Source organism: Aureobasidium namibiae, assembly GCF_000721765.1.
Source record: "Aureobasidium namibiae CBS 147.97 unplaced genomic scaffold scaffold_7, whole genome shotgun sequence".
NCBI lineage: Eukaryota > Fungi > Ascomycota > Dothideomycetes > Dothideales > Saccotheciaceae > Aureobasidium > Aureobasidium namibiae.
The window spans coordinates 629,945-643,600 of record NW_013581202.1 but is presented as its reverse complement, the minus strand read 5'-3'; the positions used below and the strand labels follow the sequence as shown (position 1 = coordinate 643,600).

General features: G+C 51.9%; 4 protein-coding genes across 4 annotated transcripts; all 4 read left to right on the top strand.

The window, feature by feature from the left end:
* Positions 1-356: 356 nt before the first annotated feature.
* M436DRAFT_72305 (Pkinase-domain-containing protein) lies at positions 357-3,706 on the top strand (the record flags this gene model as incomplete). Its single annotated transcript, XM_013572756.1, has 6 exons — positions 357-409; positions 466-1,257; positions 1,315-2,471; positions 2,505-2,599; positions 2,639-2,750; positions 2,805-3,706. 6 exons carry the CDS (start codon positions 357-359, stop codon positions 3,704-3,706), a joined length of 3,111 nt encoding a protein of 1,036 aa, XP_013428210.1.
* A 1,028-nt stretch (positions 3,707-4,734) lies between these two features.
* Positions 4,735-7,580, top strand: M436DRAFT_44941 (uncharacterized protein; the record flags this gene model as incomplete). The annotated part of the gene is made up of 2 exons (XM_013572493.1): positions 4,735-6,716; positions 6,779-7,580. 2 exons carry the CDS (start codon positions 4,735-4,737, stop codon positions 7,578-7,580), a joined length of 2,784 nt encoding a protein of 927 aa, XP_013427947.1.
* A 573-nt stretch (positions 7,581-8,153) lies between these two features.
* M436DRAFT_72303 (DUF1772-domain-containing protein) lies at positions 8,154-8,852 on the top strand (the record flags this gene model as incomplete). The annotated part of the gene is made up of 3 exons (XM_013572755.1): positions 8,154-8,244; positions 8,300-8,461; positions 8,512-8,852. 3 exons carry the CDS (start codon positions 8,154-8,156, stop codon positions 8,850-8,852), a joined length of 594 nt encoding a protein of 197 aa, XP_013428209.1.
* Positions 8,853-9,948: 1,096 nt separating this feature from the next.
* Positions 9,949-12,084, top strand: M436DRAFT_63256 (RNI-like protein; the record flags this gene model as incomplete). Its single annotated transcript, XM_013572673.1, has 1 exon — positions 9,949-12,084. The coding sequence occupies one exon, from the start codon at positions 9,949-9,951 to the stop codon at positions 12,082-12,084; it is 2,136 nt and encodes a 711-aa protein (XP_013428127.1).
* Between the last annotated feature and the right edge of the window lie 1,572 nt (positions 12,085-13,656).

The following is a 13,656-nucleotide window of genomic DNA, read 5'->3' as shown; positions in this document are numbered from 1 at the left end:
CTTTGTGCACGAGCCTGCAGGTCACACTGGTCTCTGTTGTTGACGCTCTGCTGCTTTATCGTCGTGCTCATTCCTGGTCTGTACGAGCAACTTGTCAAGGTACTCGCACTCTGTCAATCTCTACGTCGAGTTGTTGGGGTGGCGGCTCGAGCATGAGTTCGCCGGTATGCAACAATCATGGCAAGTGTGTCGGATGAAAACTCTCGCATGCGCCATCTGACCGCGCTGAAGGCTTCCAACCATCGCCCGCCCAACATGACGACGAGCTCCGCATCTTGTCGCGCATCCAGAGTACAGGCAGTCTCTTGTCTATGCCAGCCCGTGGCTCCATGTCGGCCGACGTCCAGCGTCCGAGAATGTCTTTCGACGCAGCAGCCCTCGAGGCCGCCGACCTGCGCACCATGACCAGGTCAGACCCTGCACCACCACATGGCTCCCATGCACCCACTGACTAGCAATTACAAGGTCGCCTACCCTGCCTGAACGTGAAAGTGGTCTGCGTCGCATTAGACAGTCCAACCACCGCCAACCCACTTCACCTCAACTACAAACCTCGCGCTCACCTTCGCTGAACATCAATATTCCGTCCCAGCCGCTGCCTGCTTCCTTGCCCTCAGGCCCCTCGTCGCCCACGCTGCCGTTTGGCGAGGACCTCAGCCGATTCCCTTCCGAGTCTTTGCATTCCTTCTCCTTCGCACACCAGTCCGAGACGTCGATACACGACCGCCAGATGATACTCAAGAGATCGGTCGACTTCATGAAGGACAGACCGGGGTGGGGCTCGTCGAATCCTGCCATCTTGAACGCTCAAGCAAAGGTCACAGGAGATCACGAAGCACAAAGCATGATGGAACTGCTAGCCCGCGCAAACCTGCTAGGCACCGATGGCAACTCGTTGCTAGCCCCGGGTCTGGGTATAATGGGAGCTCCGCTCACTGGTCCCGCCGACCTCTCAGCCGACAACATTTTTGAGAAGAGCTTCACCGCCCCAATCAGCGAAAGTCCAAAGGACTTCGATGATGACCTAGTCATGTCGCCCACCTCTGCTAAGTTTGTCAAGCCAGCTGAAGAGAAGGAGTTACTGCAACCTGAGGTTAAGCGCGTAGCGCTGAAGCGCACTTATACCGATACGAGTGGTCTGAGCCTGCAGCATCGCCTTGCAGATGCTCTAGCCACGCCTTACCATGCTGCTGATGTAACCCGCCGTGCAGAAGCTCTTACGCCTAGCCGTGTCCCATCAGGATTGCAGACCTCCAAGTCGACTACTTCACTTGCTGGATCTGCCTCTCACGGTCATGCTCATGGCCATGGCAGACAATCTGCTGCTGCCCAAGCCATCTTCACCACCGACGCGCGCGCCCCTTGGACCATCACAGCTGCGAACGATTTGGCCTGTCTGGTCTTTGGCGTTACCCGTGCTGAAGTGCGCAAGATGGGCATTATGGAGGTCATCCGTCCAGAGCGACGCAAATGGCTCGAGAACAAATTGAGACAGCCCGACTCGGACCTACACGCCCAAGCCAACAAGTCGCCCAACCACAGCCCGTCAAATTTAGCTCTCGCAAAAGGCAACGGTGTAACAGCTAAACTACTGAACAAGCCCCCTGCTCGCCAGACTTACCAGAGCAGACGTTCAAAAACCGTCAACGGTATCGATTCGGCTCCGACGACGCGCCGCGCTGTCCCCAATTCTTCGCAAAAATCACGCGGTGTACTACTGTGTGGCGATGTCGTCCCTATTCAGAAGCGTAACGGTGACATCGGATCTGCCAGTCTATGGGTGAAAGAGAAGCAGGGCGGTCTGATTTGGGTGCTCGAAGAAATCGCCGAGGACGTTGCATACATCACAGTCGATGAGATTGGCTGTGTCGAGAAAGGTGTCGGTGACTTGGAATCCATTTGGGGCATCGAGAGGGTGCGTAGGGGCACAGATATTAGGAAACTGGTTCCCGAACTACCGAAACTGGCCGGCACGAATACTGGTATGCTGGACTTGGATCAAATCGCCACGATACGTCGTTACACCGCTCGCACAGCAAACAGCATCAGCGTCCCGATTACAGTTGACCAGCTCTCTGGTCAATCAACTTTGCGTATTTCCAGCTTCCCTCATATTGCGGGAATTCTGGTCCTGAATCCCGACACTTTGAAGATCGCCAGCTCAAACAACGTCTTCTCGGCCTCTCTTTTCGGCCACGATGCTCCTGACGGCCTTCCCATTACTGACTTGATACCCTATTTCGACAGTATACTTCATCTTTTGACCGACGAGGACAAGATCCGCTTGGTTGACGGCCTTGTCATTCCAGAGCACAGTTTCAGGAAAGCCCGCGCTCTTCTGGCCCTTCGTGAAGGCCGTGCAGATGCCGCTTCGATCTTCCTCAAGCCCAGCGGTCTACCCGCGAAACACAGAGACGGTTCTGATATTATGATTGACGTACAGATGCGCGTCGTTAAGAGCGATCGCCATAGTTTCGACAGCATTCCGGAACACCAGCGTATAGATCCAGACTCGTTGCCCGCGTCTGAGGTGGTTTACGCTTTATGGATCACGTACTCGAGACAGCTTCATGCGGTCAACCACGGCGTTGGTCCTGTTGTCTCGGCGGCGTCCAGACCTGCCACTCCTCCACAACAGCCAGTACCTAAGCCCTCGAGCTCGAGCGGAGACCAGGACAGCGAAGACTCTAGCAGCGATAAAGGCAGCGTGACAAAGGCAAAGGTCGACACTCCTTCACTGATCACCCAAGGTTTGCAATCATCGCCGTCTCAATCGCATTCGCCAACTCAATCACATGCATCAGGGACACCACTGCTTACGAGCGAACCTTTCGAGCATCCATCACCTGCTGCGGTCAAAGCCGGTGCAACCACTATCAAGAAGAAGACCATCGCCGATTTCCTTATTCTTGAAGAGATGGGACAAGGAGCATATGGTCAGGTGAAGCTTGCGAGGTATAAGAAAGCCAATGCACAGAAGATGTGCATCAAGTATGTCACCAAAAGGCGCATTCTCGTCGATACGTGGACTAGAGATCGACGTCTCGGCACGGTACCATTGGAAATTCACGTTCTGGACTATTTACGACGAGATGATTTGCAACACCCCAACATTGTCGAGATGGCCGACTTTTTCGAAGACGATATCAACTATTACATCGAGATGATTCCGCATGGTCTGCCGGGTATGGACTTGTTTGACTACATCGAGCTTCGCGTAAACATGGAGGAGAAAGAGTGTCGAAAGATCTTCGTCCAAGTCGCAAATGCCTTGCACCACTTGCACATCAAGGCCAAGGTCGTGCACCGAGACATCAAAGACGAGAATGTTATCCTCGATGGAGATGGTGCGGTCAAGCTTGTGGATTTCGGCAGTGCGGCATACATCAAGTCAGGCCCCTTCGACGTCTTCGTCGGCACTATCGACTACGCAGCACCTGAGGTCCTGCGTGGTAGTCCTTACCGAGGCAAAGAACAAGACGTCTGGGCGCTCGGTATTCTGCTATACACAATCGTGTATAAGGAGAATCCATTCTACAGCATCGACGAGATTATGGATCACGACTTGCGTGTGCCGTATGTCATGAGCGAAGACTGCATTGACCTCATCCGCAAGATGCTGGACCGCGACGTTGAGAGGCGTATCGGCATTCAAGCTGTTCTTGACCACCCGTGGTGTACATACGTCGACCCAGAGGATGACTAAACGACCAGCGACACTCGTGTTGCCCCAATCTCTTTTTTGCCTTCTACTTTCGCTTTCGTTGTTTTATTGATATCTTCCTGCACGATTCCCTTATTGCTTTCTTTTTTTCTAAGTTCAGAAGCACTGTTACTTTGTTCCGAATTGCCGCTTTTGCAAATACGAAAACCCCCGAATACCATACAATGAACGACAGCCAGATTGATGAGAGCGAATGTACGTGGGCGGACGAGAGGAAGGCGGGATGGAAGGAATACCATACAGTGGAGGAAAACATACAAGAGGAACATGTCTACGAATAAACTGCTGAACAAAGCAATGCATAGGAGGTGAGGTGAGGCTCGTCTACTCGTCCTCTGTTTTATCTTGGTATTTCCACTATACATCACTGCTTTCTCGACGACTCTTCTCTCTATACGTGAATACTCTCGAATATTGCGTGCAAGTCTTGAGGGTTGAAGGCCAACGTGTATCGCGAGTTGTCAACCAGAGATTCGCATCAAACATCGAGGGTCTTCAGATGGCAACGCTTCTAGAACTTGCTCAGAGCGTACCCCATGATTTTCCAATGATTGACACGGACGCCGGAAACGCTTTGCTCCGGCATCCGCGTTCTAGCCCTGGGATTGACGACTCACGAATCGCAAATTCGCAAAGCTCTGATAAATCAATCGTCCGGTCTGATCTGAAAGGAACAATGGAAATATGTAGAGAAGCGCATAGAAGCATGTGAGATTGGAGTGTTTCGCATCCGTTACCCAAGTGGACTCGAGTGGTACCATCAGTCTTCGGGGATGAGGGTTTGGTAGCTCGTATCGCATCGTATGTAGAATTAGGCGCTCTTAAACTCCGATGGCCGTCAATGACCTAGCCAGGCAGTGTAAGCAAAAAGTAAACGGTCCATCAGAGACTCGTTCGAGGCTTGCTGCACATCGAATGCGCTCCATCCACCAACCGCGCGCCATCTCTACGTGCTATCGCAGCTCCCAGCGCTCGAAGGTGCGCCATACCGCACCTATCTCGAATGCGCCATGAATCCTCATAATCCCCACCAACCGCAATTTTCATCAATACCATATGGTACCACTCCGCCGGGTGCCTCGGGACACAACCCTCCACTGCGCGCCTTCAACAACCCATACTCGACTTCGAACTCGCCCACTAACGCAACTTTCCAGCAAGCCGCCGCGTACCTAGAAGGCCATTACGACGATGATGGAGACGACCGCGCCAACGACCATGATGACCATGATCAGGGACAAGGCGACCCCAAGCGTCGCCGTATAGCACGCGCCTGTGACATGTGCCGAAAGAAGAAGATCAAATGCGACGGCAAGATGCCCAAATGTTCACACTGCACAAACTACAAGACCGAGTGCATTTTCACCCAGGTCGAGAAGAAGCGTCAACCTCCAAAGGGCGCAAAGTACATTGAAGGACTGGAGAACAGACTCGCACGTATGGAGGGACTACTCAAGATGTCAGGATTGCTGGGCGAAGATGATGGTGGCAAGACTGATCTCGGCACGCTGGAGAAGCGGTTGGCAGATAGACAGGCTGCTGGCTCTTCCTTTGCGTCGCCAGGTTCCCCACTTGTTGCTGGTGATGGGTCGACTTCTGCTCATCCAACTCCGCCTACTGGACTCACCAGTCCCCAACCCGGCGGGCCGCATCAAGACGGTCAGGCGCAGTCTCAGGACAAGGCTGCGGAGGGATTGGCAGATCAGATGTGCTCGCTGGTCACGAATCATGCTGGAGAAACGCGATATATTGGCTCCTCTTCTGGCTTCTCCATCTTCTCGCCAAAAGGAATTCAGTGGGTTAACGAAAAGACTGGAGACTCCTCATTCCGCGACATGATATCTCAGGCAGCCACTGACGATCGAGCGTGGGCTACCTGGAAGCCCGAGGTCTTTGACGACATCTTCTCGCGCAAAATCTACAAGCCTTTGCCTCCCAAGCCTGAAGCCCTCGCGTTACTCAAGGACTTCTTCGAGAACTTCAACTGTGTGTTTCCATTGTTCCACGAACCAACCTTTATGCATCTGGTCGACAAACACTACTCACTGGACCCATACGAAGGCTCTGGATGGTGGGCCAGCTTGAACGTTGCGCTTGCCATCTCGCACAGACTCCGTATCATGGGTGAAGATGATGCAAAAGTGGAAGATGCGAAGGCCTGGGGGTACCTAAAGAACGCTCTAGCGGTCTTCTCCGAATTGACCATGCGGAACAACGATTTGCTTAGTGTGCAAGCTCTACTGGGCATGGCGCTCTTCATGCAAGGTACACCAAATCCTCAGCCAGGCTTCTTCCTGGTCGCCGCAGCGATTCGCTTAGCACACAGTATTGGACTGCACAAACGTGGATCTGACTTCAATCTCAACGAGGTTGAGTCTGAACAGAGGAAACGTGTGTTCTGGATTGGCTACCTGATGGACAAGGACATTTGCCTTCGCTCAGGAAGGCCACCTATTCAAGACGACGATGACATGAACGTCGAGCTCCCTAGTGAGAACCCGCAGGACAACATCGGCGTCGTATCAATAGAGGATGGCAAGAGCAAGGTCAATCTCTTCCGGATCCAGTGCGTCTTCGCCATGATCCAGTCAAAGGTCTACAAACTACTTTACTCGGTGAAAGCCGCTCGTCAAACAGATGGTGAGCTGTTGAACACCATTGGAGATCTCGACCAAGAGCTTGAGGAATGGAAGGATTCTATCCCTATTGAGTTCCGCCCTGAGCACGAAATCAAGATGGTCAGCCAATCGCCACTTATGCTGCATATCGTGGTTATGCATTTTGCTTACTACAATTGTCTAACAACCATTCACCGAATGTCGGTTCATCATGGTTATTGGACGTCTCGTCTCTCCAACTACGCCATCGCAGGGCTGAATGCGCGTCCACTTAATCCTCGTGTGTTCATGTCAGCAGCATTGTGCGTGAATGCTGCGCGAACATCCATCTCGCTCGTCAAGTTTATCCCTAGTCAGGATCATGCTTGTGTCTGGTAAGTGGACAACTCTGCACGAATATCGCCGACGAAAAACCGCGTACTAACATTATCAACAGGCTTCTGGTGTACTACCCTGTATCTGCGCTTGTCACTCTGTTTGCCAACATCTTGCAAAATCCGCAAGATGCTAGAGCACGGTCCGATCTTAAGCTCATGAACTCGATGACCGAATTCCTGCAGATGCTTTGTAACGAAGATGGCAACGTTCATTGCCGAAGAATGGCCTCGATATGTAAAGAGTTTGAGCGCATCGCCAGAGTGGTGCTTGACAAGGCCGAGAGGGATATCAAGGGCAGAGGCAAGAGAAAGAATCGTGACAGCGATTCTGCCGGCCCATCCACTCAACCACCGCAGATAGAGGGTCGCTCTGCTTCGCAACCGGCGCAAACCCAACGAACATCGAAGATGCCTGCCTCGACGCTTCCCAACGGACGGACATCGACTGCATCGCCAAATATGCATGTCAACGGGCAAACGCAACGTCCGCCCTTCCAATCGTCACCCATGGCACAGGTATTGAACCCGTTCGCTGCACAATCAAACACATCACCTTACCCAGCTACTACCATGGCGCCAGAGCCCTGGATGCAAAGCGTCCCTCCTGCGCCAGGAAACATGTTTGCTACTGACGGTCGGTTCTCACAACCGTCATTCCCACAGGACAATAACTTTGACATGCAAGGGTATGGATTAGGCGGACCCATGGGTGGAGATATGGGTGGCAGTTTCCAACAGCCATTTGTTCCGCAAGACTTGTGGCAGATGCCTATGACCTTAGAATGGGACTGGGCGGATTTCTTTGGCACCGGACCGGGGTTTGACCTCAATGATCCCACAGGAGGAGGCGGGCCTCATTAATGAATTTTGTAAGGGGATTTCTTCGGGAGCTTGAGGTTCTGTACTATTACTGGTATTTGGCTGGCGCGTTTAACGGTTTTTCTGGGAGGGCATGGTTGTCATGCAAGGAGTTGTTCTTCGAACCCCTTCTCATAGATAGCTAACGAGGCTGTGTTGTGCACGATTCTTTTCTCGCATCTTCCTCGATGAATAGACTATCACGACCAACGAGTGTCTACAGCTCACGCGACAGATCATGCTGAGAGCAGGGGGTCACGCTTCCAAGTTTCCTTCCCGTCTCTCAGCAACGTCACTCGTGAACAATGTAGGTGAAGCACATTCGAGCTCCGATTGAGTTCGAGATTACGGCGGAAGCAGCAAGTTCTGATTTGCTCACGGTTGGTAGCAGCGATCGCGTTGGTGTAAGTTCCTGCTTGCATCTCGATTTTGCATGTGACAGCGAGTGGGGAAGCTTGAGTGAAGCAAGGAAGTGACGCGCTTTGCTTTGGATCGCTCAAATACTGGTCTACGGCGCCTTTGTGACTTTCCTTTTCAATTGAGGATTTACACAAGAGACAAAACACACACGTCAACATGAACTCCATTCCTGTCTCGGCCACAAGGCCTACCACTGGCATCCGCATTGCCCAGGTTGTTGGCCTCACTTCTGCTGCATACCTTGCTGGTAAGGCACAATCAGATGCACATTCAAGATCGTTTGTTGACCACAACCCATCCAGGCGCCATCGGAAGCATTAGCTGGCAGAGCGTGCCGGCTCTTCTGGATGCTCCCGCTCCTTTGCTCGCCAAACAATGGAAGAAGATCTTTGATCAGGGCAAAGTCGTAGCTCCACCAATGGCTGCCATCTCCTCTGCCATTTTTGGCTACCTTGCCTACAGAGGTATGTCTGCGCATGTGTCTAAGAAAGACCGCAGGATTAAGTGTTTCTAGAACCCACTGCATCTTCTGGCTTCAAGCTCTACACCTTCGCAGCCATTGTAGTTCCCAGCATCATCCCTTACACCATCTTCCTCATGTCTGGCATTAACAACAAGCTCCAAGAGAAGGCCAGATCACTAGCCAACGCCTCTCTTACCGACACAGCAGTCGAGTCGGGCGTAGCTCAGGGAGAGACCGCTCACGAGCTCCTCGACAAATGGGCCACCCTCAACCTGGGTCGCTCGTTCCTTCCTCTTATCGGCACCTTGGCCGCTGGATGGGCAATCGTCGACAAGTTCGAGGTTCTCGGACTCGGCGCAGTCCTCAAGACCGGTGCAAACCGTATGGGTTGAGAGAAAACAGCCCAGGAAGGCGTGCGTGAGCGCATGACCTATGGAAGAATGAGATACGAAGAGCATGTGAGATACTTGAAGCAGTGATTATCAACGACAGAGATGACATGATATCGAGATAGGCATATCAGTAGCCAACGAACAACCCAGGACGAGAATTTGCTTTATCTTTTATGTGCCACGAGTACGAGTCGCGTGCCATGTTTGAGTCGTCGGACTTTTCAGCAAGCTAAACACCATGTCGACTCAGACATATCTGTGATAGGCGCTGTCGGCTTAATCATCACTGTATTAGCTTATAGCCGATAGGCCAAACGAGTTTCCACTCTTCCACAAGCTATCCAAAAGCGCAGAAGAAGTGGAGTCTGAAGAAGTCGTTGAAAGTCGAAATCCGCTCCAAACTCAAGTCAAGACGGCAGGGCTGTCGCGAATGTGGGGTCGACATCGGGCCGGCAGTGGACACTCGGCCGCGGCTGACGAGTCTCCCGGCCTCGTCAAGAGCACACAATTCTCTCGACTGTTTTCCGGATTAATGAATCTTGCAGCATGTCCCTTGCTCGAAGGATGCTTGGAACACGATAGCAGCGACCAGTATGGTTAGGCTGGCCGAGGCGTGTCCTATCACGCAACGGACAAAGCTGAGCGGCGCTCAACGAGGGCTCGAACACAGCCCCGCCGAGACCTTATCCCCCGCTTCCAGATTCAGATTGGGGCGATATCAGCCTTGGCCAAAAATGGCTCGGCACCACGAGAAAGAAGCTCGACCTCGACGACGGACAAATTGAGTACGTACCCTGGCCTGACCTTTTGGTTCTTCTGACCTTTTTTGTTGCCCTCTTGACCTTTGTGTGCTGCCTTGTTCTTTTGCCCGCTGTCATCTGCATGTCTCTGTCCACTCGTTGACCGACCGCTATCTGACTGTCCAAGTCGCGTGCACATCCCCCGCCTTGCATCTTCGGTACTCCGCCTTTTCGCCAGCTCGCGGATAACAGGCCTTATCCCCACCCTATTTTTTGCTCGGACATCAACAACCTCTCTGGAAGAGTGTTGATTCTGGAACTCTCGAGTTCAGTTCGGTCACACTACTCCGAATACCATGGCTCAAGCATCTGTCGAGTCTGTGGTCCTGGAGACCACAGCTGCTGAGCAGTCAGCCTCCGTTTCCCCGGCCGTACCAATCCAGATTCAAAAAGTCAAGGGCAGAAAGAGGATCTTACAGAGCCTACAACGCATGTCTTCGTCCTCGTCGCTAGCCAAGCTTAGTAGATCTCCCTCTTCGAGTTACCGAACAGGTGGAAGAGGCTCGGTCTCCTGCATATCGCTCTCCTCCGGATCTGGTTCATATGGATCGTACGGCAATTCACTGGCCTCGGAACTTTCTGTCGGATACTCGACAGCTCCCACTTCAGCTGTCAACACCCCCGGAATTCCGTTTCCCTCTTTTGACGACAAGACTGCACGCTCTCGTTACCTCGCTTCCGTACCTGTCCCCGACTTTAGAACTACAACGAGGATTGCCGAAGAGGAGGATTACTTTTCTATACCCGTACAAAAGGCCGCGCAGCAGTCCAAGTCTTCTTTCAACTTCTGGAAGGATCTACCGTCCGAATTGGCTATGGAGATCTTGTCATACCTTGAACCTCGGGAAGTCGTCAGATGCTCGGCTGTTTCAAAACAGTGGCACAGCAGATGCTTCGATGGTCAGCTCTGGTCAAATCTCGACACTTCTGACTTCTATCGTGACATCCCTGCCAACGCGCTGATCAACATTGTCACTTCTGCCGGTCCGTTTGTCCGCGACCTCAATCTCAGAGGCTGCGTCCAGCTCAGAGAACAATGGCATGCCAAAGGACTTTCTGGTGCCTGTAGTAACCTCGAGAACTTCTCCCTGGAAGGATGCCGTATCGAGAAGACAGCCATCCATTCCTTCCTACTGCAGAATCCGAGGCTTGTCTATATCAACCTTTCAGGCCTTGCTGGTGCTACGAATTCGGCCATGAAAATCATCGCCGAAACATGCCCCAAGCTTGAGCATCTCAACGTCTCTTGGTGCAACAATATCGATACCAGAGGATTGAGGAAAGTTGTCGAAGCCTGCCCTGACCTACGCGACCTTCGTGCTGGCGAAGTGCATGGCTGGGACGATGTCGATTTCATGCAGATTCTCTTTGAACGCAATTCGCTCGAGCGACTCATCCTGATGAATTGCGACTCGCTGAACGACGATTCTTTGGCAGTCTTGATGGAGGGACAAGACAGTGAGATGGACTATCTTACTGGCAGACGCATTGCACCGGCTCGCAAGCTCAAGCACCTTGATCTTACTCGATGCCGTGGCATCAGCCACAAAGGTCTGGAAAAGTGCATCGACAGACTTCCAGAGATGGAAGGCTTGCAACTCAACAAATGCCATGGCATCACTGATGATGTTCTCACATCTATGCTGAGCGGCATGCCCAAGCTTACGCATCTCGACCTCGAGGAACTTATCGAGCTGTCCAACACAGTGCTGCAATCGCTCGCCAATGCTCCCTGCGCAAAGATCTTACGACACATGTCAATCTCGTACTGCGAAAACTTGGGAGACGCTGGCATGCTGCCCGTGCTTAAAAACTGCACCAATCTGGAAAGCCTCGATATGGACAACACGCGCGTATCAGACCTGTCTCTTGCCGAAGCAGCAGCCATGTTGCGTGCTCGTGCAACCCGCACCACCACACCCAAGCAACAACCTACCGTTGGCCTGCGCCTCGCCGCCTACGACTGCCAAAATGTGACATGGACCGGCATCCGCGAAGTGCTATCCCGCAACGCCGAAGTCATCCGCAAACCCATCGCATCCATCCCTTCCTCAAACCCAGCTGCTGAAGCAGAAAGAAGAACATCATCAGCATCCTCGGCACCACAAACTACACGCACCTACCCAACCTCCATCATCCAGCTAAAATGCTTTTACAACTACCAGCCCACGGTGGAAGAACACACCAAACGCGTATTGCGGGGTGACTTTTCCGCTGCTACGAGGTTAGAGCGCAAATGGGCTTGTTTCATGATTGCGCAGGAGGAAGCTGGTGCCAGTGGTGCTGGAGCGAGAAGACGCCGTCGCAGGGCTAGGGAGGCGCAGATGATGCATGCGGATGAAGAGGATGCGGGTGTGAATGGTGGAGGCAATGCTGGTGTAGGAGGCGGAAGGAGAAGGAGGGCGAGGAGTGGAGGGTGTGTTGTCATGTGAAGGGCTTCCTCCTGTTGAGTTTCGTCGATGTTATCATCCAAGCGTTTTGTCATTGGGTAGGTGGGAGGAGCAAGGACTTTTGGATTTCGCGACTCTTCATGATCATTATCTGCATATTTTTTCCATCCACAGACATTACCTGTTTTCCATTTCTCTCGGAGACAATTTCTTAGATCAAGTTCATACTCAGACAGAAGCAAGGTTTGCAATCTGGGGAAACCATGTCAATGAAGTGATGTGATGAGATTGTGTTGATCATGACAGAGATATATCTACACAGACTTCTGTCCTGTGATTTCTTCGCATATCGATGTTCTGTCGTGGGCATGCCCTGTCTCGCCCAGTGGACCTCTGTCATAAGCTTAGATATCAACATCTCGGAAACTAGATACTTGTCTCGCCACCGCAAAAGGTGCTCAACACAGCTCAATATCTATGGGAGTACATTCACAAGCCATGTTAACATTGTGTCCTAGCATGAGAGCAGTTTATCCAACAAATGTACATAATAACAAGAAATGGTCAACATGGAATGGTCAACAATGATTGTTGGAGATACAACCCTGTTCTCGCGTCGTAGTTGAGGGCCAGCTGATGATGCCAAGCAAGCCATTTTCGATTGTTTTTGGCTTAGTTGATCGTGGAGTGCGGCAGGAAGTACTGTTTCCAAGGGCAAGATAGTGTTGGCCGTGAAGGGGTGAGCGTCCTCAAGAGACCTGAGTATGCGATGATCTCGCCTGTAGTGAATGTGATGAAGTAGATATTATCAAGATTCTGTAGTCTCTGTACATACGGCCACAGTCAGCTGAAAACTGGGCATCCCGTCCGCTCTGCCATACATAAGCAGTTGAACGGCAGATTAGTACTACGGTGGGTGACCACGTGGGAATCCCTGCTGCTGTATGTTCTGCATCCTCCTTTTGCTCGCCAGCTACCATTCACCTCTAAGAAGGGGAAATATGTTTGCTTTTTGACAAAGGCATAATGGATTGTCGTCTTTGACAAAGAATAAAGACGGCATTCGCGAATGCATCATATTGCTGGACATACTGGATGGCTGCAGGCCACAACTCTTCACAGAGCAGGTCTATTGTGAGCATGCGACACTATATGAGCACGTTGTATAGATTGAGATACTGTTGAGTGTTTCTTATGAATGTCAGGGCTTTGGCCTCGTTGTGCGAAGCGTCAACTTGTCAGAGCTTGTGTCCTGGGGTTGCTGTACAGATGCCATACCTTCAGGTCGTTTGGCAAATGACCCAGCAGCCATAGCCTTGGCATCAATTGTTGAACTACTAGTCAAGCGTCGCCACAATTGCCATGCTCGAGACCGACCAGTAAGAAGCACTCCGGCCATTGAGGACCCATATCGAGGTTCTTGAAGAAGTTCTGGCTGTAATGCAAGCATCAGAAGTACATGCATGTTATAGAATGTGTCATTGCCTGCGTTGTGGAAAGCATAATTGCTTTCGTCATCCAAGTCCACAGTGCGTGTCTTGGGCGAGAACAGTCTGATCACATCGGCAGCCTCGACATCGCCTGGACTTGTATTCACAAGATATCTCCAGAGAC